Source organism: Panthera leo, chromosome E1 (assembly GCF_018350215.1).
Source record: "Panthera leo isolate Ple1 chromosome E1, P.leo_Ple1_pat1.1, whole genome shotgun sequence".
In the NCBI taxonomy this organism is placed as follows: Eukaryota; Metazoa; Chordata; class Mammalia; order Carnivora; family Felidae; genus Panthera; species Panthera leo.
In genome coordinates, this window is record NC_056692.1 from 2,361,018 (window position 1) to 2,385,678 (window position 24,661).

General features: G+C 60.1%; 5 protein-coding genes, 1 long non-coding RNA gene and 4 other non-coding genes across 11 annotated transcripts; 8 read left to right on the plus strand and 2 right to left on the minus strand.

Moving 5' to 3' along the window:
• The first annotated feature begins 800 nt into the window (after positions 1-800).
• On the plus strand, positions 801-8,079 carry SENP3 (SUMO specific peptidase 3). Its single transcript, XM_042917388.1, is given in 14 exon segments — positions 801-1,196; positions 1,566-1,658; positions 1,661-2,227; positions 2,230-2,289; positions 3,330-3,512; positions 3,515-3,568; positions 3,664-3,775; positions 4,147-4,294; positions 4,423-4,470; positions 4,871-4,948; positions 6,524-6,661; positions 6,844-6,927; positions 7,045-7,095; positions 7,536-8,079. Coding segments are annotated over 14 exon segments (1,827 nt in total). The 5' UTR covers positions 801-1,096; the 3' UTR covers positions 7,647-8,079.
• Positions 8,080-8,876: 797 nt separating this feature from the next.
• On the plus strand, positions 8,877-14,458 carry EIF4A1 (eukaryotic translation initiation factor 4A1). The gene is made up of 11 exons (XM_042917389.1): positions 8,877-8,980; positions 10,259-10,307; positions 10,702-10,834; positions 11,294-11,433; positions 12,327-12,495; positions 12,820-12,929; positions 13,107-13,250; positions 13,343-13,480; positions 13,573-13,662; positions 13,945-14,024; positions 14,142-14,458. Exons 1-11 carry the CDS (start codon positions 8,958-8,960, stop codon positions 14,284-14,286), a joined length of 1,221 nt encoding a protein of 406 aa, XP_042773323.1. The 5' UTR covers positions 8,877-8,957; the 3' UTR covers positions 14,287-14,458.
• LOC122207466 lies at positions 10,874-11,008 on the plus strand. The gene has a single exon (XR_006196878.1). It is a non-coding gene; the product is annotated as a small nucleolar RNA SNORA48 (small nucleolar RNA).
• Positions 11,729-11,870, plus strand: LOC122207467. Its single transcript, XR_006196879.1, has one exon. It is a non-coding gene; the product is annotated as a small nucleolar RNA SNORA48 (small nucleolar RNA).
• LOC122207476 lies at positions 12,589-12,733 on the plus strand. Its single transcript, XR_006196887.1, has one exon. It is a non-coding gene; the product is annotated as a small nucleolar RNA SNORD10 (small nucleolar RNA).
• LOC122207449 lies at positions 13,709-13,848 on the plus strand. Its single transcript, XR_006196861.1, has one exon. It is a non-coding gene; the product is annotated as a small nucleolar RNA SNORA67 (small nucleolar RNA).
• Positions 14,459-15,378: 920 nt separating the features above from the next.
• On the plus strand, positions 15,379-17,207 carry CD68 (CD68 molecule). The gene is made up of 6 exons (XM_042917390.1): positions 15,379-15,457; positions 15,540-15,952; positions 16,104-16,223; positions 16,352-16,424; positions 16,545-16,715; positions 17,042-17,207. The coding sequence occupies exons 1-6, from the start codon at positions 15,409-15,411 to the stop codon at positions 17,173-17,175; spliced, it is 960 nt and encodes a 319-aa protein (XP_042773324.1). The 5' UTR covers positions 15,379-15,408; the 3' UTR covers positions 17,176-17,207.
• Positions 17,208-17,298: 91 nt separating this feature from the next.
• On the minus strand, positions 17,299-18,206 carry LOC122207317. Its single transcript, XR_006196766.1, has 2 exons — positions 17,671-18,206; positions 17,299-17,485 (listed from the first exon to the last, which is right to left on the minus strand). It is a non-coding gene; the product is annotated as an uncharacterized LOC122207317 (long non-coding RNA).
• Positions 18,207-18,947: 741 nt separating this feature from the next.
• On the plus strand, positions 18,948-22,104 carry MPDU1 (mannose-P-dolichol utilization defect 1). Of its 2 annotated transcripts, none has more exons than XM_042917391.1 (7): positions 18,948-19,114; positions 20,079-20,144; positions 20,328-20,460; positions 20,784-20,869; positions 20,994-21,112; positions 21,203-21,313; positions 21,410-22,103. In XM_042917391.1, exons 1-7 carry the CDS (start codon positions 19,012-19,014, stop codon positions 21,530-21,532), a joined length of 741 nt encoding a protein of 246 aa, XP_042773325.1. In that variant the 5' UTR covers positions 18,948-19,011; the 3' UTR covers positions 21,533-22,103. The 2 variants fall into 2 exon arrangements, with proteins under 2 accessions (XP_042773325.1, XP_042773326.1); XM_042917392.1 differs by lacking the exon at positions 18,948-19,114 and adding an exon at positions 19,812-19,878 and having other exon boundaries at positions 21,410-22,104.
• Positions 22,105-22,211: 107 nt separating this feature from the next.
• On the minus strand, positions 22,212-23,673 carry SOX15 (SRY-box transcription factor 15). Its single transcript, XM_042917393.1, has 2 exons — positions 23,091-23,673; positions 22,212-22,462 (listed from the first exon to the last, which is right to left on the minus strand). The coding sequence occupies exons 1-2, from the start codon at positions 23,621-23,623 to the stop codon at positions 22,294-22,296; spliced, it is 702 nt and encodes a 233-aa protein (XP_042773327.1). The 5' UTR covers positions 23,624-23,673; the 3' UTR covers positions 22,212-22,293.
• Between the last annotated feature and the right edge of the window lie 988 nt (positions 23,674-24,661).

Below are 24,661 nucleotides of genomic sequence, written 5' to 3' on the forward strand. Positions count from 1 at the left end.
TAAATCTTGGCCCGAATGCTGGTCTTCCTTCACTCCTCGAGCTTTCTTTCTGCTCAAGACCCGCTTAAACTTAAATAGGAGAGTAAACGACTTCCACTTCCCCCGCTGCCTTGCCTCAGCCCCGTCCCTGTACCGGGATCTCCCCGCCCTCCCGGCTGTCCTCCGGCGCGCCGCCGGGGACCGAGGTACCAAGGCCCCGGGGTTCGGGCCCCGCCAGCGCGGAGAAGCGCTACGCAGCGGGACACGCAGCGGTGGGGGACGCGCAGGCGCAAAAGGGAGCGCGATGGGCTAGTCGCGCGCGGCCGGGAGCAGCGAGCGTGCGCAGGCGCAGCCCTGCACGGGGCTCGGGGGCGGGACGGTCCCGTGGCGTCTACGTTCGGGGGTAGGCGGGACTAGGCGCGCGCTGGCCGCGCCGGCGCTGTTCGCCGGCTGTGACGTACTAATCGTGCGCCGCCAGCGCCGGTGGGCCTGGGGCTCGCGGGAGGGGAAGGAGGAGGAGGAGGAGGAGGAGGGGGAGGTGGTGGAGGTGGAGGCTGGAGCAGAGCAAGCGGCGGCCGCGGCGGGGCGGCTCGGCGGCGCGGCGCGCGGCCCAGAAGCGTTGGAATCCTGAATTGAGAGGGCTGCGCCTGAAGACAGCAGGAGTGGCGGGGCCGCCGCCGTCGCCGGAGAGATGAGCCGGGAAGCTTGAGGCCGGAGACGCCCGCCCTCGGGCCCGTCCGCCCGGCTTCCCCGCTCCCGGTGAGGACGCCCCCTACCCTTCCCCCAGCCCTGCCGCGGCCTCTCCCATTCCTGGATCTCATTCCCACCAAACCGGGGCCCAGGAGGCCCTCGAAGGGGCTTCTTCAGGCCCTCGGGCGCCGAACTGTCCAGGACCAAACCGGTGTGGGACGCATTCTGGCCCCCGGGAGCGGAGCAGGAGAGGGGGCTGGGCCAACCTGGCTCACGCGGCTCAGTTCTGTCCCAGCGGCTTGATCCGGCCGCCTGAGCACCGGTTGGGTTCTCTTTCAGTTTCCCTTAACATTCTTCCGTTTTCGTTAGATTTTACTACCTGAACCATAGCCCTGGGATCCCCATTCCCTCCTGCGACGACCTGAGCATGCCCGTACCCTCCCCACCCCACCCCATTCATTCCGAGGTGGTAGAGCACTCTCTCCCCACTCTAGACCCCGGTTTCCCCGTGGAAGCTGTGTTCTCAGGTATCTCTTTATCATGTCAGGAGTCTCCTGCTGAGCCATTGCCCTTACTAGGTTCTCAATTAGGATACTCCTGGTGGCATTAAATACTGACAACAGTGGCTTTAACCTGGGGGGTCCGAGAAATAAGATCCTGCCGCTTAGCCATTCTCCCTTGCTCCTCTGTGGTTGGGGGAGAGATGGTGGCATGGACTCTGAAGGGCCCTGCGGATCTTGTTAACCGAAAAGATCGGAAATTCGTAGGGGTTTTGCGCTTTTTCCTCTTTTCTTAGGTCATTTGTATCTGATTCCAGAGGAGGCATGCCGAGGAAGAGAGGCAGGATCTGGGGTGCGGGGTGTTTGCATTCTGACACTCTAACCGTTGTTTTACAGGCTACCGGAAAATGAAAGAGACTATACAAGGGACCGGGTCTTGGGGGCCTGAGCCTCCTGGACCTGGCGTGGCCCCGGCTTACTCAAGTCCCAGGCGGAGCGTCTTCGTTGGCCCCCACCCCCTAAACCCCGACTTAAATCAGGTGGAGGGTTTGGGCCAGATCCTGGGTCAGGGACCACAGTGCCAGCCAGACGCCTCCCTGTCCCTCGGCCCTCTTTTGATGCGTCAGCTAGTGAAGAGGAGGAGGAAGAAGAGGACGATGAGGATGAAGATGAGGAAGAGGAAGGGGCAGCTTGGAGGCTGCCCCCCAGATGGGGTCAGCTGGGAACCTCCCAGCGGCCTCGCCCTCCTCGCCCTACTCATCGGAAAACCTGCTCCCAGCGCCGCCGCAGAGCCATGCGAGCCTTCCGGATGCTGCTGTACTCAAAAAGCACCTCGTTGACATTCCACTGGAAGCTTTGGGGGCGCCACCGGGGCCGGCGGCGGAGCCTCGCACACCCCAAGAACCATCTTTCACCCCAGGAAGGGGGTGCGACACCACAGCTGCCATCCCCCTGCTGTCGTTTTGACTCCCCTCGGGGGCCACCTCCGCCCCGGCTCGGTCTGCTAGGTGCTCTCATGGCTGAGGACGGGGTGAGAGGGTCTCCACCAATGTCCTCTGGGCCCCAGTGGAGGAAGATGGATTAAGGTGGACTCCAAAGTCTCCTCTGGACCCTGACTCCGGTAAGGTGGGAATGGGGTGTGGGAAGGGTGGGGGCAGGGTTCAGATCCAGGAGGATTGGGAGCCTCTTGCTGTGGTGAGAGCCGGGCCTAAGGACAGTGGGACGGCAGAGCGAGGGGGTCCAGAATAGCTGTGAAATATCTTAAGCCCCACTTTGAGCAAGATCTGAGTCTGGGGAGACGGTCAAGGCTGGGTGACAGAGTCCCCGAGCCGAGTAGGCGTCCTGTGTATAGATGAGAACGGGAGATGAGGTTTAGAAAAGTTAGTCTTGGGGCGCCTGGGTGGCTCAGTCGGTTAAGCGTCCGACTTCGGCTCAGGTCATGATCTCGCGGTCCGTGAGTTCGAGCTCCGCGTCGGGCTCTGTGCTGACTGCTCAGAGCCTGGAGCCTGTTTCAGATTCTGTGTCTCCCTCTCTCTCTGACCCTCCCCCGTTCATGCTCTCTCTCTGTCTCAAAAATAAATAAACGTTAAAAAAAAAAAAAAAATTAAAAAAAAAGAAAAGTTAGTCTTATTATCCACGCAAGCTCCCTTTTCGTTTGGCCTTTCCGAATAAAGGGGCCCTTGCCTGTGCATCTGCGAAGGGTGCTACTCTGGTACTGGGATGGGATTTCTCTGCAGTTACCACCTGTATAGCCGTGTGTGACATTCGCACTCGGGATGTTTCTTTCGGGGACGCAAGCAGACAATGTCGGGCTGTGTTTTTATCAGTCCCTGGAGTATTTATCGAGCCTTCGGTGTGCACCGGGTGCCGTACTCGGTGCTAGGTATACGGTGGTGGTAAATGTCTCGGACGCGTGCCTCTCTCCGAGTCTTAGTCTTTTCTTGCTTCTGTCCTATGACGAGCACCTCTTCTCTTCAGTTCTTCTGTAACCTGTTAGACATGCTTCTCTCGCGCTTTACGGTTTCCATCCCCTAGAGTTCCTATCGGGAGATTCCGTTTCGGTTCCTCCCCGTGCTCTTAGAATTTGTATCGTTTGATCTCACCATTGTTCCTTGATCTTAGCCAATTTCTCATCCCCATCCTGTTTCCCCTGCGCTGTAGGCCTCCTCTCCTGTACTCTTCCCAATGGCTTTGGGGGACCGCCCGGGCCAGAAGGGGAGCGAGGCCTGGCACCCCCTGACGCCAGCATCCTCATCAGCAATGTGTGCAGCATCGGGGACCACGTGGCCCAGGAACTTTTTCAGGGCTCAGACCTGGGCACCGCAGAAGAGGCGGAGCGGCCCGGGAGAAGGCCGGCCAGCACAGCCCCCTGCGAGAGGAGCATGTGACCTGCGTGCAGAGTAAGGGAGCCCGGACGACCGGGCCTTCTCTTCTCTCCGCCAGCTCCTGAGTTGGAGTGCGGAGGCCTCACACTCTCCTCTTCCTCTCCGCTCAGGCATCTTGGATGAATTCCTTCAGACTTACGGCAGCCTCATTCCCCTCAGCACTGATGAGGTGGTGGAGAAGCTGGAGGACATCTTTCAGCAGGAGTTCTCTACACCTTCCAGGTGAGGCAGGACAGAGGGGTCCTCAGGAGAGGGCCGGGGCCTGAGGGGCCCGAGGGGTCAGGGGTCGGGAGAGAATGCCGCCCAGAGGGACCGACTCAGGAGGAGGAGGGAGCAGGGACCGAGGGGGAGGAATCTGCGGGTGAAGCGCGAAGCCCCTGTGAGCAGATGGGGCGGTCCTTCCCCGGGGCCCTGAAATATGCCCGGTGCTCACGTGCCTCCTTCCCAGGAGCGGGCCCTTCAGCAGGCCCTCGGAAGGCTACGCGAGCCCCGGCGGGGACTAGTTGAGACAGATCCGATTCTGGGCAGCAGAAGGTCCTTCTGTACGCCCTAGCCCCTCGTCTCTTGTGTGACTCCGCCCTTGGCCTACTCAGGAAGGGCCTGGTGCTGCAGCTCATCCAGTCGTACCAGCGCATGCCAGGCAACGCCATGGTGAGGGGCTTCCGAGTGGCCTATAAGCGGCACGTGCTGACGATGGACGACCTGGGGACTTTGTACGGACAGAACTGGCTCAATGACCAGGTGAGGAGGAGGGAGAAACGGGCCCCGGAGGGGGTTTGGGGAGCGGGGTGTCTGGGGCCCTCTGCTCGGGGGAGCCCTGTGCCCATGCCGCACCCTCCATGGCAAGTTGCCGCCCGTCTTCTCCCCAGGTGATGAACATGTACGGAGACCTGGTCATGGACACGGTCCCTGAAAAGGTAGGCCTGACAGGGTACTTCAGTCCCCAGGAGAACCTCTGCAGATCCCAGCAGCTTTTTCACTCCCTTTGATCTCTTCCCTTTTCACGGAGGGAGGATCTTTGTTTGGGGGAGAGGTGGTAAAAGGCGGTCTGTTAAATTCAGACCTGTAACCTAGGTCCCGAACTTCTCTGTTCCTTTCCCCCCAGTCGGCAGTGGTTCTCCCCGTGGCTCACCCCACCAGTTGGGAGGGGCAGCAGGAAGAGAATTGGGTTTCTGCCCCCAGTGGAGTGCAGTGGAGGTTGTTGAAACTGGCCCTCGGAGCCCCAGTGACATGGGGCGGGGACTGGGCGGAGGAGACTTGGCAGGGAGGCCTGAAGCTCTTTTGACTCCATCCAGCTCTTTTGTGTCATTGGCACAGGTGCATTTCTTCAACAGTTTCTTCTACGATAAACTCCGTACCAAGGGTTATGATGGGGTGAAAAGGTGGACCAAAAACGTGAGTTGCCAGTTCACGTGTATGTGGGTAACGCCTTCCCTGTAAAGGATTAGAGTTCCGCTTTCTAGGAGTCCCTTCCCCGAGGCTGCTCACTCAGTCTTTCAAGTAACATGGGTCTTCTGTGCGTTCGGTACTGTCGTGGGCAGCAAGGACTCGGTGTTAAGTAAGGAAGACTTCTCGCCTTCGTGGAGTGTGAATAAGTAAGTTAAATTTCAGCTAGTGTTAGGCGCCATGAACAAATTAAAAGGGAGATGTAGTAGCGTGGAATGTGGGTGGCTCCAGGAAGGCCACTCTTCTCTGAGCCTGGAATGACGAGGGCCTGGTCACGTGTGGCTCGGGGGCAAGAGTGGTTTAGGCAGAGGGGACGGCGAGTACATGGGACACAAGGTGAGACTGTGGGGGGCCCAGAAGGCCCACAGGAGTGTCTGCTGTGGTTGGGGCAGGGTGAGGGGGGGGAATATGATCAGAAGCTTGGCCAGGGCTGATCGCGTGGGGCGTGGAGGCCGCTGTCACCGTGTGGCTGAGGCGCCGTTGACGAGCCTTAAGCAGGCTGGGAAGAGCCTCCTGTTTTGTTGGAGATTGGAAGTGGGGCAAGAGTGGCAGCAGGCAGACTAACTAGGAGGCGAGCAAAGAAGGCCAGACAGACACTTGACCAGGATGCTGAGGGAGGAGCAGGAGCGCTCTCTAGGATGGGTTTTGCAGGTAGAATCGAAGTACTTTCTGGCGGGTTGGACGAGATAACGAAGAAAAGCTCAGAATCAGGGTGATGCCTGGGTTTGTAGCAGACGTTACTGGGGAAGACAGGAGAGAGCACGTTTGGCGAGGGGGAAAAGATAGTTCTCGTTAGTTTCCCTGCCCTGCAATTCCAAGGCCAGGAAATTTCTACAGTGAGGTAGGACCATGGGCTGCAGCATTTCTTAGTTTCTGTCCCCGGGCTCAGGAGCTCACACCCTCCCCGACCTGGCAGGCCTACTGCTCCCGATAGAGGTGGGGGGACCTACAGTGAAAGAACTTGGCCTCTGCATACTGCATCTGAGTCCCACCTCTGCCCCTTCCGTGGCCTTCAGCAAGTTGCCTAGTCTTCTAAGCTGCTGTTTCCTCCGTTAGATCGAGGGAGAGAACTTCCTCAGAGGATGGTTGTGGTAACTGACCGACCACTTGCCGGGGACCCAGCGTTGTCCTCGGTGTGACTTAATTCTCAGAACAAACAGAGGAGGTAGCGGCTATCGTTTCCAGCCTTTTACGGTGAAGAGAACTGAGGCATATAGAGTGGCTCGCCCATGGCCACGAGCTAGGAAAGGCAGGAGCTAGATCTAAACCCCCGCAGTCTGGCTCCAGAGTGTTGAGCCTCGGTCCTTCGCTACTGAGCGCCGGTACCTTTAATGTGTGGAAAGTACCCGGGCCATCCTGGGCTCTCAGGTGTGTGCTCTGACACCGCCCCTTCCGGTGGAGGGCTGGGCCTTGTGCCCTCCCATGCGGCTTCCTGCCAGCGCCTCCACTCGTCTCTAGACCCCTCATGACAGTAGGCAGGACTCTCGTGCCCTCTGACCAGACCCCTGGCACTGCCCCCCTTAGGTGGACATCTTCAATAAGGAGCTACTGCTGATCCCCATCCACCTGGAGGTGCATTGGTCCCTCATCTCGGTTGACGTGAGGCGACGCACCATCACCTACTTTGACTCGCAGCGCACCCTGAACCGCCGCTGCCCTAAGGTCTGAGTGGGAAGGAGGGAGGCGGGAAGAGTGGGGAGGAAAGCCAGTGGCGGCACTCGCGGCGGAGGGGTGGGCCTGGGGGCTCTGAGGAGCAAACCTGGGCTCGGTGCCCGTGACCACCATACCCCGGGCTCCTGTGGGAGACACCGGGCATCGCTCCCTCCTTTTCTCCGTCTGCACAGCATATTGCCAAGTACCTACAGGCAGAGGCCGTGAAGAAAGACCGGCTGGATTTCCACCAGGGCTGGAAAGGTTACTTCAAAATGGTAAGTTTCTAGAGGGAGGAGTACGGGGTGGTGACAGAGGTAAGGCAGGAGGCAGAAGTTGAGGCCACGCCCCTAGGAGCCTCTAAATGAAGGGCCTGCCTTCTTCTCCTTTTCTAGAATGTGGCCAGGCAGAATAATGACAGCGACTGCGGTGCCTTCGTGTTACAGGTAAGCAGATGGCAGTTGGATTAAAGGGCTGGGCAAGAGGAGGGAGGCTGTCCTGCAACCCGCCCCCTGCCCCATTGCCCACAGCCCCTTGTGGAGCAGAGGGTAACCTTAGGTGTCAGAGAGCACAAACCTGGATTTCGTTGGCTCTCCTGGCTTCCCCGTCCCACATCGGGACTGGGTCTCTTGCTCCTTGGTTTCTGGCCCTAAGGAGAGTTGCCTCCTAACCGCCAATGCAGAGTATTTTAACACCGGGCATTTCAGGTACCAAGAGCAGTGATGTTAGACTTTGAGCCCCAGGCTGGGGCACCTTGGCTCCCTTTGTGAAATGTGGATGTTCTCTGAAAGTTCCAGGGAGGTGGATCTCACTCACGCGAAGGGGGTAGTACGGGTCCTGACTTGGGGGGCGGGGGATGCTCACGGCCTGCTTTGTTAACACCCAGTACTGCAAGCACCTGGCGCTGGCCCAGCCGTTCAGCTTCACCCAGCAGGACATGCCCAAACTTCGTCGGCAGATCTACAAGGAGCTGTGTCACTGCAAACTCACTGTGTGAGCCTTGGATCCCAGGCCTCAAGCCCGTTTATGAATGGGCGTGAGGACATGGGGGACCCTTCCTTCCCAAGAAACTCCCATTCCTTTCCTCTCTTGCCTCTCCCCACCCAGTTCCCTTTTGGTTTTTCATATTTAAATGTTTTAATTGATTTCTGTATTTTTTTTTTTCCTTTTGAGAGAATACTTGTTGATTTCTGATGTTCAGGGGGTGGCCGTGAAAAAGCCTCTTTTTTCTCTGTGCCCTGGGGGAGCGTGGCCTGGCGGCCTGGGTGGGGCACCCATCCATCCCCCTTCTGTGTGCAGGGGCGGGGGCAGGAAAATCTGTGCTGGGGGTGGAGGGCGGGCAAAGGGATTCCGGCCTGCCAGATCTTCAAACTTTTTTTTATATATATATATAAATGCCACGGTCCTGCTCTGGTCAATAAAGGATCCTTTGGAGATACACAGTGGTGGTCGTCCTTAAGGGGCATCAAACTAGTGCATATGCTCGCTCTCAGGCTTTGATTCAGCAGCCCCTGTTAGCTCCCCTTTTCGTGGTCATGGAGACCTCAGCCTTCCACCCCTGGCTCGCTGGCCAGCACCCTGTCTTCATCATCCCTAAAGAGTCCCGTAAGGGAGCTTGAGAGGTGCTGGAGCTGGGCAACAGGACACTTAAGAGAGCCAGCCAAAGTTCATGACAGCGACCCCAAATGCTGGGGAAGCCAGGAAGTCGGCTGTTCCATCCCTGTCCCTCCCTGTGGCCCGGGGGGGGGGGGGGGGCTGTCGCGGGGGCGTCCCGCCTGATCCCATCATCCCCGGCACCTCCGGAACGGGCGGGACGGTGTCCGATCTACCTTTGCTCCGGGAGACAACGGAACAGAATGTAGGTCCAGAGCAGACTCAGAGCAGAGGCGAAGGGAAGCGGCGGTCTCTGGAGCCCGGAAGTCCCTGGAGGCTGAAGCCTCGCCCCTCTCGCGTGATAGGGCGCGCTGGGCCACATGACCGAGGCGCTCTCGCCTCCGCACGTGTAGGGGCGCTGGGCCCCAAGATGGCTGCCAGGCCTCGAGGCCCGACTCCCATATGTCACTTCCGTACCGGCGAGAAAGGCGGGCCCCAGAGCCAATGGGGCCGCGGGGCGGGTCTTCCCCTTGACAGATGTCCAGGCGGTCCAATGGTGGCCGCGTGCCGGAGCTCCTGCGAGCTGACGTCACGCCGAGTCGCTGAACGCCGGCAGGCGGGGCCGAGGTGGCCAAGCCAATGCGATGGCTGGGGCGGGGTCGGGCGCTCTATAAGTTGTCGATAGGCGGGCACTCCGCCCTAGTTTCTAAGGATCATGTCTGCGAGTCAGGATTCCCGGTAAGAAACCCTTTTGCAAGAGGTCGAGGCTACTTACCCAGCCGCTCCCTCCCGAGGGCCCCGCGGGGGAGCTGAGGCCCACCGCCCTGGGCACCCCTCCCCCCACCCGGGGTTGCGGGGCAGCCACGCCGGGAGGCCCGGTCCTGGGGAGCGAGTAGGCGCGGCCCGCCGGGAGGCCGGCGCCGAGCGCCAGGCGAGGCCGCGGCCGGGCGTGGGAGGCGGAGGCGGCCGCCGCCGCGTGTGGCCCGAGCCGGCGGGTCCGGGCGCCTCTCTGCCTGAGGGAGGGCTCGCGCGCGCTCGGGATTCCGGAGGGTTCCGACGGGACCACTGGCCGGAGCGGGGACGCCCGGGTCCTGCGAGCCGGGCGCGTCGTCGCGCGGAGCGATGGGTCGGGGCGGAAGAAGCCGGCCGTTCAGTGTGCTGGTTTTCTTGACGGCCAGGACCGAGCCTGACCCCGAGGAGCGGCCGCGTGAGGCACCGGGAGCCCACCCGGCGCCGGGCGGGCGGGTCCATTTTGCCGCACGAGCCGGGCAATTGGCAAACTGCGGATGGGCAGGTCCACTTTCCTTCGGGGGTGAGCGGCCTGAGGTATGGGAGGGCGACGCCATTTCGCGACGGGGGCGGGCGGGATGTGGATTGTGCCGTGGCGGGGGGCGGGGGGAGACGCCGCTGGGTGGTCGAGGGAGCGAGCACATGGCGGCCCGAGGGGCTCCCCTCCCCCAGCCCGCTTCGCTTCTCAGTGTTGTGCAATCTCCCCCTTCGCTAGCTCGGCTGGGGCTCATTGTGCGCGAGGCCGCCACCGCCCGCGGCCTCCCACATCCGGGCACCGCGAGGGGGGGAGACGGGCTGGAGGGGGTGGGGGAGGGCGCGGGCGGAGTGACGTGGGGGAAGGGGATGTCCTACCCTCGCATCGGGGAGGTGCGGGGCGGGACTTCCGGCGCGCCGGGGCCGCGGTGGGAGGTGCGCGCGCTCGGACTCGGAGCGGCCCGGCCCCGGACACGTGGGCCCGGCCGCGGGGACCACCTCCGGTCCCCCGGAAGCGCCGACGCCGTTCCTTCCAGCCTCCGGGCCTTCGGGGGTTGGGTCGTCCCCTCGGTGGCGGGGCCAGAGGCCTGATTCGGTTGTAAATTGAGCACTTGTGTCTCCTGGGGTCCAGGATGGGGTCGGGTCGGGGAGCGTGGGCTGATGGCATCGTGCGAGGCCGGCTGCTGGTAGGAAGAGCCTGGCCGTCGGGATTTCTGGCGTCTCAGTCGGCCTACTTCTACTTTAAACCAACAGATCCAGAGACAATGGCCCCGATGGGATGGAGCCCGAAGGCGTCATCGAGGTGAGATGGCACTCCTGCGCCACTGTCTTTAGTCTCTGGGAAAGGCAGTGTCTCTAGCAGCGTCTCCTGGTTTCTGGAGAGCTGCTTGCCTAACTCCCAAGTAGATGACTTCTCCTACCCATCCTAAGTCCTTTCCAGTGATCTGTTCCAAATCGGTAGGTCCCTGAGTGTGTGTGAAACACGTCCTGTGTGTTGAGTCTCCTCTCTCCTATGCTGTCCAGCCTCTCTTCTTACAAGTGGACCGGCCCCTTAGAGTGACTTCCCAGACCGCGTAGAGCCAACCAGCTTCCCAGGTGGGAGGAGAGGCTGTGGGCTCTGGAGCTTTGGTCGTTTGCTCCACTTCTGGGACACCGCGTCGCCTCTTCTACCATTTGAATTGTTTTGTGCCCCACAGAGTAATTGGAACGAGATCGTTGACAGCTTTGACGACATGAACCTCTCCGAGTCCCTTCTCCGGGGCATCTATGCCTATGGTTTCGAGAAGCCTTCTGCCATCCAGCAGCGAGCCATTCTTCCTTGTATCAAGGGTAAGATAAGATCTCTCTGCCCCAGAATGAGTTCTGCATGGTCCCTGACCTGGGTGGAGTGGCATCTGGTCAGTGGTGCCAGCCTCATATCAGTCTGGGGCAAAGCAATTCCTTGTTTATCCCAGCTTGGCTTTTGGTTTGTGCCGGTGCCTGGTTCATGCCCTGGACACATGGATGGCTGGTTGGATTTTAGTAAGGTGGTATTTTAGCCAGTTCTTCACTGCTATTGGTATTTTAGGTCAAAGGTTAATTCTGGGCAGTCCTAAATGAATGAATAATCTAACTTGGTTTCCAGATGTTCCCATTTGGGCACTAGGTTGTGGCGCGGTAAAGTCTGGGAGGCACTAAGTGCTTGGCACTTAGCTCTTATCAACTGCTTGTTGATGGAGCAGAGCCTTGAACATCTCCTGATAGCAACACGTACGTACTCTCACGTCAAGTTTCTTCTACTCTGTTTAGGTTATGATGTGATCGCTCAAGCCCAGTCTGGGACTGGGAAAACGGCCACTTTTGCCATATCGATTCTGCAACAGATTGAATTGGATCTAAAGGCCACACAGGCCTTGGTCCTGGCGCCCACTAGAGAGCTGGCTCAGCAGGTGAGCGTGTGGCTTCCCTCCCCTGGAGGGTGCTCTGGGAAGGAGCATAATCAGAAAGTCCGAGGTGTGCTCCCTAAGGGCCACCACCTCAAGATCCGAAGCGTTGGGGAAGAGCGATCTAAAGAAAATGAGCCAAGGACTGCTGGATCTCTGAAGGCTGGCTGGGGTTAATTACATGCCCTTTCCTAACGAACAATAAGCATCGTTTCCTCCGCCCATTTCCTGAGTCCAGGGAAAAGGCAGCTAGGTGGAGCCCGGCTGGCTGAGCAAGTTTGGTGGCTGTTGTGTGAACCAACCCCCTGGTGATGGGCAAAGAGACACCTCGCTGATGGTGCTGCTCTTATATCAGCCTGGGGCAGAGCAGACACAGTCCTTTGTTCATCCTAGCTTGATGCCTGGGTTGGTGGCCAGAGCTGTTTCATGCCTGGGGCACATGAAATCCTAGTGACAGACTTTTCTTGGGTCTTGGAGGAGAGAGAATGAGAAACATTCGTTTCCTAAGGATTCCTTAGGGCATTAATGGGCGGAACACACTTTTTTCAAGAGCGAACGTGGCATCTAGCATCGATCGGTTCAGCGGCAGAAGGACGCAGGTAGAGGTCATTCTGTTCACTAAACTGGTCGCTTTGAGATCTAACGAATGGGTCGCTCTTGGCTTTTGGAAAGGGCCGTTACTGTGAATCCTTGTATTCTTTGGGACCAGACGAGTTCAGATCCTGTGCCTGCCCCTTCTTGGCAGTGTGGTCTTAAATGAAGTCGTCTGCTCGTTTCTTGTCCGGGAAGTGAGTTTCACGGCGCACGTGTGATATGCAGAGAATGACACGAGAAGCCTTTCCGGGGGGTCTGGCACGGTTGTAGCTAATCTGCGGGTCCTTCTCTTTCTCTGGGTTCAGATACAGAAGGTGGTCATGGCGTTGGGAGATTACATGGGTGCCTCCTGCCATGCCTGCATCGGAGGGACCAATGTACGTGCCGAGGTGCAGAAGCTTCAGATGGAAGCACCCCATATCATTGTGGGGACCCCGGGACGTGTGTTCGACATGCTTAACCGGAGATACTTATGTGAGTGTCAGCTTTCTGCTTCCCCGTCTTCCCTGTCCTCACCTGACTACAACCTCGTCCCCTAGGCCGTCTGTTTTCGCCCGTGGAAGAGTTGCTCTGTGATGAACCCATGCGTGTCATCTGAGCCTGGCTTGGCTCCCCTGTCTTCTCAGCCCGGGGAGTGTTCTGCTTCCCAGGCCTGTCGCCTGGCCTGGCACGGGGGTCCCAGGCAAAGGATCAGCCTTTGTATTCTGAGAGCAGACCTCTCGTCCGTTCTTTCTCTGGAGGTTGAAGCCTGACTTCATAGTTCTCTAGTTTTGTTACCTGTTGTTTTTCCTGTCGTAGCTCCCAAATACATCAAGATGTTTGTGCTGGACGAAGCTGACGAAATGTTAAGCCGCGGGTTCAAGGACCAGATCTATGACATATTCCAGAAGCTTAACAGTAACACCCAGGTGAGCAAGCCGTTAGAGACTGGTGGGGGGTGGGGGGGATAGGACAGCGATGGCAAGTGCCAGAGAAACCATAGGAATTCCGGTGTCTCGCTTCGGGCCTCTTTACACGCCGGCTTCTGTTTGAGGGGGCAGGCATCGTGGAGGAGCCCCTACCCCGAGGCTTCTCTCTTCCCTTAGGTGGTCTTGCTGTCTGCTACGATGCCTTCCGACGTGCTCGAGGTGACCAAGAAGTTCATGAGGGACCCCATTCGAATTCTGGTCAAGAAGGAGGAGTTGACCCTGGAGGGTATCCGCCAGTTCTACATCAATGTGGAACGAGAGGTGGGGCCCCGGGGCAGGGGGCGGGCCTGGTGGTGCGTCGTTGGTACAGCCCCTGACTGATCTCCCCGCCCCCGCCCTGCCCCCCCCTCCAGGAGTGGAAGCTGGACACACTGTGCGACTTGTACGAGACCCTGACCATCACGCAGGCAGTCATCTTCATCAACACCCGAAGGAAGGTCGATTGGCTCACTGAGAAGATGCACGCCCGAGACTTCACCGTGTCCGCGATGGTGAGTTCTGTCCACCTGGCTCCCGGCAGCGCGTGCGTCCGCGCCCTGCTCACCACTGGTCCTCAGGACGCACCCTCCATTTCCTGTTCCAGCACGGAGACATGGACCAAAAGGAGCGAGACGTTATCATGAGGGAGTTCCGCTCTGGCTCTAGCAGAGTATTGATCACCACTGACCTGCTGGTGAGTAGAGTGGACTTGGGAGAAGACTGGGAAGGAAGAAGGGAAAATCCAAGGTGATTCCCTCTCCAAGGGGCCTGCTCGTGCCCCTCTTCAGGAAAGTAGCAGCTTGGAACAGAACCTGGCAAGCCTCAGGCCGTCGGGGAGGGGAACTTTGTTTCCTTTGCCTGCCTTCGGCTGCCTACACCGCGCTCCAGTCCCTCCTGCGCCGAGACTGTGCTCCTCTCTTTTCCCTTGCTCGCCATTTCGTTCACAACGCTGACCCATTCCTCTCCTTTGCCCCAGGCCAGAGGCATTGACGTCCAGCAGGTTTCCTTAGTCATCAACTACGACCTTCCCACCAACAGGGAAAACTACATCCACAGGTAAGTGTGGCTCCGGAACGCGGCCTCCCCTCTCCCTGCGCCGTGGCTTCCCCCCCACCCCCACCCCGGCTCCCCTTCCCTTCATCCTACCTACCGAGGTGTCCTGTTTTCCACCAGAATTGGTCGCGGTGGACGATTTGGCCGTAAGGGTGTGGCTATCAACATGGTGACAGAAGAGGACAAGAGGACACTTCGAGACATCGAGACCTTCTACAACACCTCCATTGAGGAGATGCCCCTCAATGTTGCTGACCTCATCTGAGGGGCTGTCCTGCGCCCTGGCCCTACCCAGGCTTCAGTCCTTGGGGGGCTGAAGAGGAGCAGGAGGGGGGAGGGAAGGGAGCCAAGGGATGGACATCTTGTCATTTTTTTTTCTTTTTTTTTTTTTTCTTTGAATAAATGTCACTTTTTGAGGCAAAAGGAGGAACCGTGAACATTTTAGACACCCTTTTCTTTGGGGCAGATTCCTGCCCCAGGCGCCGTCTCTTCTCCCGAAAACACTAATCCATGTCCGTAACCCACTCAGCCTCCAAACCCCAGAGGCTCTCCCCCACCCAGCTGCCCGCCTCTAAAGAGGATTCAAGGGGCTATAGTGTCACCCAACCTCATTTGCTGGACCAAATCTGGAGAACCCTTGAGCTAGGTGGCCCATGGGGTTGTCCCCAGGTGGGGGGAGCAGGGGAGAGAAAATGGTAGCCATTTTTACATTGTTTTGTATAGTATTTATTGATTCAGGAAACAAACAACAAAATTCTGAATAAAATGACTTGGAAACTGCCTGTTGGGCTTCTCATTTCTTGCCTCCCCTTCCCTCCCACCTGTTACTGGGTACATCTCTGGCTGGGTCCCCAGCTACTACCCTTCTAGATTTCCCTTGTGTCGCTGCTTCCCAACTATGTGACTGGGAAATGGTCACGATGACTGGGTAACATGACCGTCTGTACGTGGTTGGGTGCGGGCACCATCACAAGTGCCTCACGTGTCTCCAAGAGGAAGTAACGGAGGGAAGAGGGAGTAAACCGCCCCCCCCTTCCTCCTAGAGAACGGGAGGGAAGAGGCCATCTCCCCCCCTAACAGCTTGGAATCCCTCCCCTCAGGGCTTTCCTAAAGCAGACAAGTGAGTCCCCATGGGACAGCTGCCCCCTAACTCCCTGTGGCTCATTCGTGCAGCCAGGGCCAATCCCCTAATTTGGTGACGACAGTTCAATGACTAAGTGGTGGCTGGGCTGAGGTGCCTGAGTCAGGTTGGGGACAGGCACTGTCTCAGTTGCAGGAAGTCATAAGCTTAATTCCTCCTTTTCCAAAAGAGCGGAGGGAACAGGGTTGAGCAAGCAGCTGGGACTGACTGAACCTACCTGGACGGACTGGGTGAGGCTGTCCTACCATGAGGCTGGTGGTGGTTTTCTCGGGGGCCTTGTTGGGGCTTCTAGTCGGTAAGGAGACAGGCCCAAAGGGGAGGGAACCTGGGGGGAGCGCGCCCCTGGGCCGCTAACCAGGCTGTTCCTCTGCCCAAAGCCCAGGGGACAGTGAATAGCTGTCCTCACAAAAAATCGGCCACTCTGCTGCCATCCTTCACGGTGACACCCACAGCTACAGAAAGCACAGCAAGGCCTGCGACCACCAGCCACAGAACCACCACCACGGGCGCCACCAGCCACGAGCCCACAACGGCCACCCACCATACGGTCACCACCCCCAGTCACGGGAACGCCACGGTTCACCCGACGACAAACAACAGCACGGCCACCAGCCCGAGAGCCCCCACCAGTGCCCCCCACCCGGGACCCCCTCCACCCCCTCCAAGCCCGAGCCCAGGCTCCAAGGGCGCTGTAGGGGACTACACATGGACTAATGGCTCCCAGCCCTGCGTCCGGCTCCAAGGCCAGATCCAGATCGGAATTCTGTACCCAACCCAGGGCGGAGGAAAGGTAAAAGCTCGGGGACCGTGGACACGAGGGGAAGCCAGTGAGGCCACAGGCCGTGGCTCAGAAGGAAGAGTGAAGGAGGGCGCAGGGTGGGGATGGAGGAGACCTCGGATGCACAGCTGCGTTGTCTTACGAAACTGCTGAACTTCTGCAGGCCTGGGGCATCTCGGTGCTGAACCCCAACAAAACCAAGGCGCAGGGGGACTGTGAGGGTGCCCATACCCACCTGCTTCTCTCGTTCCCCTACGGACAGCTCAGCTTTGGATTCAAGCAGGTACTTCCCCCTCAGCCCTCACCCTCCACGCGCCCTTTCCCTACCTGTCCCTCGCTGTGCTCCCGACCCCACGGACACAGACGCCACTCTCCCCCAGCCACCCTGAGCCTTCCCGGTCCCCTTCCCAGGAGCCACAGCAGAGCGCTGTCTACCTGAGCTACGTGGCTCTGGAGTACAACGTGTCCCTCCCACAGGCGGCACGTGAGTGACCTCCCCTCCCGTCGTCCCTCGCACTGGCTGCCTGCGCTCCTGCGAGGGGGTGGGGGGCTGAGCCGAGGGCGGGGACACGGACACAGAGCTGACCCTTCCTCACTCTTCCAGAGTGGACGTTCTCCGTTGAGAACTCATCCCTTCACGCTCTCCAAGCCCCCCTGGGCCAGAGCTTCAGCTGCGGGAACGCAAGCCTGTCTCTCTCCCCAGCACTGCGCCTTGACCTGCTACACCTGAGGCTCCAGGCTGCCCAGCTGCCCCCCTCAGGGGCCTTTGGGCCAAGTAAGACCTACTCCTTGCCTTACCCGTCCCCCCCCCCCCCCCCCCCCCCCCCCCCCCCCGTGTCCCTGTCGGCCCCGCCCCACCCCAGGCCTCCCTGCTCCCACCCTGAACTTTCCTTCCTCTCTCAGGCTGCTCGTAACTATAGAGCACGTGTTCATCCTCCAGAAGACTCTGTCCCCTTCTCCCCTTTTATCTACTGCTCAGAGTCAGCTAGGAGAGCTCCTCCCCAGTCCCCCTACTTCCCTACGAGCGCCACCTCCCCTCCACCCTCTTCCGACCTGTCCCCAGCACCGCCGCCACGCCTCCCTGCCCTCCCCTTCGGCCAGGTTTCCCTTGTCCGACTGACCAGTTCCTCCTGCTGCCCCTCGTCATTGGCCTGGTCTCCCTGGGCCTCCTCGCCCTGGTGCTCGCTACGTTCTGCATCGTCCGGAGACGCCCGCCCACCTACCAGCCCCTCTGAGCTCGAGGCCCAGGGGCTGCCTTCACTCCTCACCACTCAGCTGACTCAGAAACAAAGCGGCCTTCCTTCCCTCTCAGTCTTTGAGAACAAAAGTACAGATAATGCAACCTGGGGGGGGGGGGGGGGGGGCGAGAGGAAAGAGGTTAATTGAATGTGATGAGTTTCTCCTCCCCCGTCCCCAGAAAAATAAAACCTGCTCCAACCTCTGTCCTTGCTTTCCCCCGTCCTTCTGGCTGGAATGAAAAGCCGTGAGTTTCTTGTCCCGTGCCTTTCTGCGCCTTCTGCGGTTGAGTCTCAGGGAGCCAGACAGCTAGTGAGGGACGAAAACACTATGCGTGACCACATGTCCTCACGGGTTCGCCCCCCCAGCCGCCACCGCAGCCAACCTGGCAGAGGCTGGTGGAGGGTCTGCCTCCACCCCTTCCTCCTCCTCTGGTTCCCCCACCCCTCCAATCCTGTTAGGCAAATACAGGTGAAGCAGATAGGAGATCACACCTGTGCCATTTCCTTTCCCAAGGCTCCTTAGCAACGGAATGCTCTGCCTTGCCCGTGCTCCTCTCTCACCTGCAAAGGGTTTCATCAGCTCTGGCAGCAGCGGGTACTCTGCCCTGCACGTGCAAATCCCCTCTGTGCTCCTAGGAACAACCTGCCTCCAGCCTGAGCCACCCACCAAGCCGACCCTGAAGTCCTCCCAGTGGCGGTCTCCCTGGTGGGAGTGGGTGGCACCCCAGGACAGCCAGTGTCCAGAATCTAGAAAGGGCCTCCCGTACAGCCACGGCCTGCACCACGACTGAGGGTCACGGGGCAGTGGCTGGGGGGCAGGACACGACCCTTCCGGTCTCGTAGCCTAGTATAAGGCCCAACATCCACCCCGCTGGGGGCGGCCTGCTCGCGGCGCGTCTCCCCAGCAGCCCCACCACCACCGCGTCCCCGACGTCCCGTGTGACCCTGCTGAGTATGGCCAAGAACGGCCGCTCGACAGCGTGGTGGCTGCGGCGGCGCCCGGCCGCCAGGGTGTGACGGCCAGGCCCACCTCCATCAGGAGGACTGAGAGCTGGGGTCCCAGCGCTGGGGGGCGGAGGGCATCGTTCCCACCCGGCGGTCCGAGGGCCCCTTTCCCAAGAGGGGCTGCTGGGCCCGCCGGCCCCGCTGCTGTTCACGCCCAGCACGCGGCGGGGCCGACGGGGTGGGAGAGAGCCCTCGGGCATGTGCCGGGCCTCGCGGGGCCTGGGCTCGCCTTCCCCGCCGCCTCCTCTTCCGCTCCGCGGTCCCGGCCCAGCAGCTGCCCAAGCACCCAGCCTCGGAGGCCCGGGCGAACCGGGGGAGAGAGAGACACGGGCCCTGCGCGCAGCTTCGGCGCCGACCGTCCTGCTCCCGCCGGCGCCGTTCCTTCTGGAGACGCCGAGAGCACAGGAGACGGGGAGCCACGCCGCCCCCACCCAACGCCCTTTCGCAGATTCCCGCTCCTTCTCTCTCAACTTCGAACAAGGCGAGGTCTGCCGGGCGAAGACAAGATGGCGCCGCGCAGGAGGCGCCGAGAGGAGGCTAAATGTGGCCTCCGAATTGGAAGCGTAAACAAAGGCGCGAAAGATGGAACTGCGCAGGCGCACAGCCTTAGCACGCCGCAACACTCGAACCGGGAGGGCGCGTCCAAAACGTGGTCTCTGGACGAGACCTATTTCACGCTGCAGAAAGTGGGGAGGAGTAAGAAAAAGCGGGGAACAGGGGGCGGTACAGCTTAGTCGCGGGGAGGTAGGGGGCGGAGTGTCCAGAGCGCGCATGCGCACCGTACGTCAATGGCGGCCAGGAGAGACTGGCGGAAGCTAGTTTTGCAACATGGCGGCCGAGGCGGACGGCCCGCTCAAACGAGTGCTGGTGCCGCTTCTCTTACCTGAGAAATGCTACGACCAAATTTTCGTCCAGTGGGACTTGCTTCACGGTGAGTTTAATTCGGCATCCTATCAAAGTTCTGCTCGAGCGCCCTCGGCCGTAAGCGGGGCGTGACTGCGGGTTAGGTGGCCGCGACTGCGGCCCCGCAGCGCTGGGCGGAAGTCACTCCAGACCGGGCCGGAAGTGCCTCGGTCTCCTTAGAGGGAGCTCGCCATATTTGGGCGGGAGGAAGGCGGAACCACTCCTTTGTGAGGCTTGCGCTTTAGCGATGGTCCCGGACCGAGGGACTCAAATTTTACAAAACAAAGTTAAAATCTGACCAAATCGTTCCAGTCTTTAATAGGTCACTATTCTTTCAGGGGCCAAGTTACACTTGTTTCAAAGGCTCCTTCCACCCTCCGCTTCTGCTCTTGGTTTACTTTTGGAACAACCCGCCTTCTTACTCCCGTCTGTCAGGCAGTTGCACACAAAGCCCACCTCAGACACCAGACCCTTTAGGAGGCCTTCCCAGTCTGTTCTGGTCAGTTCCTGGTCCGCCACCGCGCTCCTGGGACACGATTTGGTCGAAGTCATGACTCCCACTTGGCTAACCAGGCTCCTTGGGCGGGTAGAGCTTCCAGGATGGGAAGATGCGGGCCAGGGACAGAGGGAGGGTTCAGGCATGAGGGACAGGGAGACCTGTCTTTGGAATGGATCCTAGTTGTTCAGGAGAATAAAGGCTTGGAGGACTCTTGGGCATTGCTCAGCTTTTCAGTGAAGCAATGGAGAGCCTTGGAAGTCAGAAGACCAAGAAGTTTAGCTGTAATCTGCACGGTATAAGCTGTTTTGGAAAGTCACCTGCCTGACAGTGATAGGATTTGAAGCAGGAAGGGCCATACAGCCCAGGGCTTCCTTGTGTGGGTAGGTCAGGGTCTAAAGGAGCAGCGACAAGCATAGGAGCATGAAAATCCTTTATTTACCCCTGGCCTGGGTGCCAGGGACCTCCTTCCATGTACCCCTTTTTCTCTTCTCAGTTCCCTGTCTCAAGATTCTCCTCAGCAAAGGCCTGGGTCTGGGCATCGTGGCTGGGTCTGTGCTGGGTATGTATCTTCTCTTCTCTTCCAGTTGTGGGGATGAGGGTGGAGGGCTGAGAGTCTGGGAACTGGGCGGGTCCCTTGACCAGAACCGGGGTTAACACGCTTCCCAGGCCGCTCTGTAGCTGTTGAGTTGCACTCCCACGGGATGTCGTCTCCTCATCCTGTCCTTCTCATCCTTTCTCTTAGTAAAATTGCCCCAGGTGTTCAAAATTCTGAGAGCCAAGAGTGCCGAAGGGTTGAGCCTTCAGTCCGTGATGTTAGAACTGGTGGCATTGACAGGCACCATGGTCTACAGCATCACCAACAACTTCCCCTTCAGGTGAGGGGGGCTGCCCTTTACCCCCCAGGCTGAATGCTGACAACTCTAATGGGGCGTTGGGGAGAGGCAGATGCAGGGGCAGGAAGCCTTAAGATTTCCTCCTGGAAATCTGGCCATTGTTTGCGGCCGTGATGAGAGGAGGTGAGCCTCCCAAGAATGCCCGGGATCTAGACTGAGTCAGTCGGGTGGGGGCTGTTTGGAAACCAGTAGGGCTGTGGAGGACAGGGAGCGATCAGAAGTGTGTCCCCGGATGGACGGGCCGTGGAGGCTCTCCCTGCCTCTTTCAGGCCCGCCTTTCTTCTTCCCCACTCTTGACTCCGCAGCTCTTGGGGCGAAGCCCTGTTCCTGACGCTCCAGACAGTCACCATCTGCTTCCTGGTCCTGCACTACAGACGACAGACTGCCAAAGGTGCTGAGGATTTACCCGAGAGCGGAGTGTGGCTCTTGGGGGCCCTGCCGGGAACTCGCGCTTGGGGAAGGAAGCCAGAGCACCGGAGAGGTTGATCGGGACTCCTTATCTCCCCGACCCCCAGGTGTCACTTTCCTAGTGTGCTATGCACTGGTCCTGCTGGTCCTGCTGTCACCACTAACGCCCCTGTCCGTGGTCACCCTGCTCCAGGCCTCCAACGTGCCTGCTGTAGTAGGGGGGAGGGTGAGTACCGGGAGCAAGAGAAGGATATTGCATGGGGGGAGCGTGGTAAGAGTTCACATGACAGAACCGAGTCTCAATTCCCCCCCCTAGCTGCTCCAGGCAGCCACTAACTACCAGAACGGGCACACGGGCCAGCTCTCCGCTGTCACGGTCTTTCTGCTCTTTGGGGGCTCCTTGGCCAGAATCTTCACCTCCGTTCAGGTGAGTGCACCTTCTGCCCTCTAGAGGGCACTAAAACCTGGTCTCCTGGCTCTCCAGGGAGGACTGCTCAAGTGACCCCGGCTGTCTCTCACCTAGGAGACCGGAGACCCCCTCATGGCTGGAACCTTCGTGGTCTCTTCCCTCTGCAATGGCCTCATTGCTTCCCAGCTCATCTATTACTGGAACGTCAAGGCCCCCATCCAGAAGAAAAAGCAGTAGGGATGAGGCGGCTACTGGAGTCCGCTCCACGTTTCCACCCACCCTCAGGGCCATTCTCATCCGAACCAGTCCGCTGGTGTGACTTCTGATCATTCATTCCACTGCAACTGTAAAATTCTGAGCCAGAGTTTTAGTGGGACTGCAGATCCTTAGAAGGGGTAGGGATTTCCAGGCTGACGTCTGGCAGTTACTGCCCGCTGTCCCGTGCATGTACTACCGGTTCATTTATTTTGGCTGAGATTCCTCCTACTTAGGTATTCTGGGGCCAAGGTCTGCCCTGTCCTCCCATCTCCCTACTTCCCTGATGGCCTAGAGGACGGAGTCTGGCCAGTGGAAGGAACTAGGGGTTTGCGGCCGCCTCCCTCCCTGAACCTGGTTGGGACGGTCTCCAGGACCCCAGTGCTGGGTAGGGTGTGGGGAAGGGGGACGAGAATGACTCAGGCAGGGCCCCAGGGTGGGGTGAGGAGGTTCCTGCTCTGGCAGGTCCAGGCGGAAGGGAGTGGAGGCTGCCGGTTCCTGCTGCAGTGAAGGGGAACAGAAGTGGGGCAATAAAGACTCAGAGACCTGGTTTAATCATAAAAACTGTGTTCGTCCTAAAAAAAACCACGTGTTGTATTTTGGGGGCAGGGCGAGGGAACCGCAGCACAGGCTTCTGAACTGTGGGCCAACAGGGTTCTAAAGAAGGGTTTGCAGCCTGGGGTGGGAGGTTCTGGGTAAAAAGGAGAGTGAAGCCGTTCCTGGGAGGTCCATGTTCGTGAGAGTTAGAGGTGGGTCAGGGGCATGGGGGTCCCTGACAGGGGAGGGTTGTACGCAGTGGGGGAGCCTGGGGGTAGGTAGGGGCTGTAGTGGGGGAGCAGCTCACCCTGGAGCCTCGGGTTACTCTGAGGGAGGGAGCACGGCGACGAGGCCTCTGGTTTGCAGTGGGAAGAGCTGCAAAGAGAGAGACACTGGGGTTAGAGAGCGCGTTTCTGGGTTGGGAGGGGCCAGCAGGGCCCCCCAACTCACAATTGGGGGCGGGGCGCCTCAGCTCTAGCCAACGGAGGCAGAACCTGTCACCCACGTACCCCTCTCCCTGGCTCTCCGGGCCCCACTGGGTACCGCGGGTTCAGAACCAGAGCCCAGGATGGCTTAAGAGCAGTGCAGCGGCCGTGTCGGGGCACGCTCCGGAGCCGGCTTGCGTGCTGCGCCTGTTTTCCTCTTTCGGGGCAGCAGGCCAGGAAGGGGCAGAGTTGGGCCTGGCCTCTCCTTGCCCCGCGGGCTGGGAGAGGAAGCCGGGTCACGGGAGGGCCAGAAGCGGGGAGGAAACGGGAAATTCAGGTAACCAGAACGTGATCACGTCCGGGGGAGGGGGTATGTCCTGCGGGGCTGCCCCTATCGGGCCAGGATGGAAACATCCTTCAGGGAAACCTGGGCCACCGGAGCGCTCCCGGCCCAGGCTTCACGGGGCACCGGGGGGTGGGGTGGGTGGGTGTGCCCCCGCTCTCTCCCGGGAACGACCTCTGCACGGGGCGTACTCGGGGCCCCTGCCCGTCCCTCACCGCGCGTCCCAGGCACTCACCCGTAACCGGCAGGCAGGTAAGCTGTCGAGTAGTTGGGCGGCTGGTACCCAAAGCCTCTGCTCCCCTGCGTGGTCGCGTACCCGGGACCCCAGACCGGCCCGCCGCCAGCCACGCCGCCGCCTCCCTGGCCGAAGTGGGGCGGCCCGGCGGCCGCGCTCTTGGTCTTGCGCCGAGGCCGGTACTTGTAGTCGGGGTAGTCGCGCAGGTGCCGCGCCCGGAGCCGCTTGGCCTCTTCCACGAAGGGCCGCTTCTCGTCCTCGCCCAGCAGCTTCCACTGCGCGCCCAGGCGCTTGGAGATCTCCGAGTTGTGCATCTTTGGGTTCTGCTGCGCCATCTGGCGGCGCTGCGCGGAGCTCCACACCATGAACGCGTTCATGGGTCGCTTCACCTTCTCCAGGGGAAGCCCCCCGGACACCACCGGGCTGCCGGCGCCTTCCCGCTCCTGGCAGCCCGAGGACGAGTTGGTAGGAGCAGCGGGAGCGGGCGGCTCCAAGCCCCAGGCCTGGTCGTGTGAGGAGCCGGGAAGCGCCATGGGGGCCGGTGGGGTGCAGGGAAGGCTTTAGAGGGCGTCCTACACGCCCTCCCCTCCAAAGTGAAACGCTGATGCCCAGGACCGGTGTCCTGATGACGGAAGGGTCTCCCTGGTCTGGAGTCGTCCCAGAGAAACTCACGGCCTTAAGAAGTTTACGTCGTCCCCAAGTTCAGAGTCTTTAGAATGGAGCGCCTGCTCCCAACCAATCAGGCACCCTCTGGAGAGCCAGGCGCTGAATCCGCTGCCCCGTACCCCGCAGGGGAGGGGATGCCCTCTCCGGCCCTTGAAGCCGCGGGGTCCCGGACCCAGCCCGCTGCCCCGCGGTCGCGCTCCCGGTCCCTGGAGTCCTGGAGTCCCGCGGCCGGATCGCCGCAGCCCCTCTCACCTGGCCTCAGCGTCTGTGGCTGGCGGGTGGGCCAGGCCGGGAACGGCTTTTAACCAGACTCCTCCCCGCTCCCTCCCAGCAGACCGCGCCTCCTTAAGGGCGCCAAAGTTCCCCCTCCCTTAGGCAAACCCAGGTGTCCCGGCCCTCCCAGCCCCCAACGCTCCCCCTGGGGCACCACGCCCCCTCCCCACCCAAGACCCAGATGTAGAGCCTTCCGCCCCTGGGAGCTCTGATCCGCTTCCCCTCCCTTCTTGAGCTTTGGCAATTTAAAGTCAATTTTTTGGCACAATGGGATCAAGCACAGGAGAATCAAAAGCCCTCAGGGTCACAATTGAGCCTGGAGGAAGTTGGGAACACCCCACCCCCTACCCCAAACCCTTTTCTAGTGCCTACTGCTCCTCCAAACCCCTGACCTGGCCCCGGGGCAAGAAAGGCAGTCGGGAGGCAGGCCATTTTTGTTTCCTGAGTCATCCCAGCAGGTGCTCAAGTGATGATTCAGCCCCTTTCTCCAGGTGAGAAAACTTCAACCCTCCCAACTCCAGCCCCCAAACCGTGGTCTCTCCACTGCCTGTTCTATCTCCAAACCGGAGTCTGAAGGCAGGGAGCCAGGGACCCCAAGACAACCCACCCCCAGGACTGAGCAGTCAGCAGCG

Excerpts from the sequence above, each read along its gene's own strand:
- EIF4A1 (XM_042917389.1), top strand. The coding sequence starts at position 8,958 with ATGTCTGCGAGTCAGGATTCCCG. Across the intron at positions 13,663-13,944 it reads TGATCACCACTGACCTGCTG|GCCAGAGGCATTGACGTCCA; the intron begins GTGAGTAGAGTG and ends CCTTTGCCCCAG. Across the intron at positions 14,025-14,141 it reads AGGGAAAACTACATCCACAG|AATTGGTCGCGGTGGACGAT; the intron begins GTAAGTGTGGCT and ends GTTTTCCACCAG.
- CD68 (XM_042917390.1), top strand. The coding sequence starts at position 15,409 with ATGAGGCTGGTGGTGGTTTTCTCGGGGGCCTTGTTGGGGCTTCTAGTC. Across the intron at positions 16,224-16,351 it reads TCAGCTTTGGATTCAAGCAG|GAGCCACAGCAGAGCGCTGT; the intron begins GTACTTCCCCCT and ends TCCCCTTCCCAG. Across the intron at positions 16,425-16,544 it reads GTCCCTCCCACAGGCGGCAC|AGTGGACGTTCTCCGTTGAG; the intron begins GTGAGTGACCTC and ends TCACTCTTCCAG.
- MPDU1 (XM_042917391.1), top strand. The coding sequence starts at position 19,012 with ATGGCGGCCGAGGCGGACGGCCCGCTCAAACGAGTGCTGGTGCCGCTT. Across the intron at positions 19,115-20,078 it reads CCAGTGGGACTTGCTTCACG|TTCCCTGTCTCAAGATTCTC; the intron begins GTGAGTTTAATT and ends TTCTCTTCTCAG. Across the intron at positions 21,314-21,409 it reads GAATCTTCACCTCCGTTCAG|GAGACCGGAGACCCCCTCAT; the intron begins GTGAGTGCACCT and ends TCTCTCACCTAG.
- SOX15 (XM_042917393.1), bottom strand. The coding sequence starts at position 23,623 with ATGGCGCTTCCCGGCTCCTCACACGACCAGGCCTGGGGCTTGGAGCCG. Across the intron at positions 22,463-23,090 it reads TACCTGCCTGCCGGTTACGG|CTCTTCCCACTGCAAACCAG; the intron begins GTGAGTGCCTGG and ends CTCTCTTTGCAG.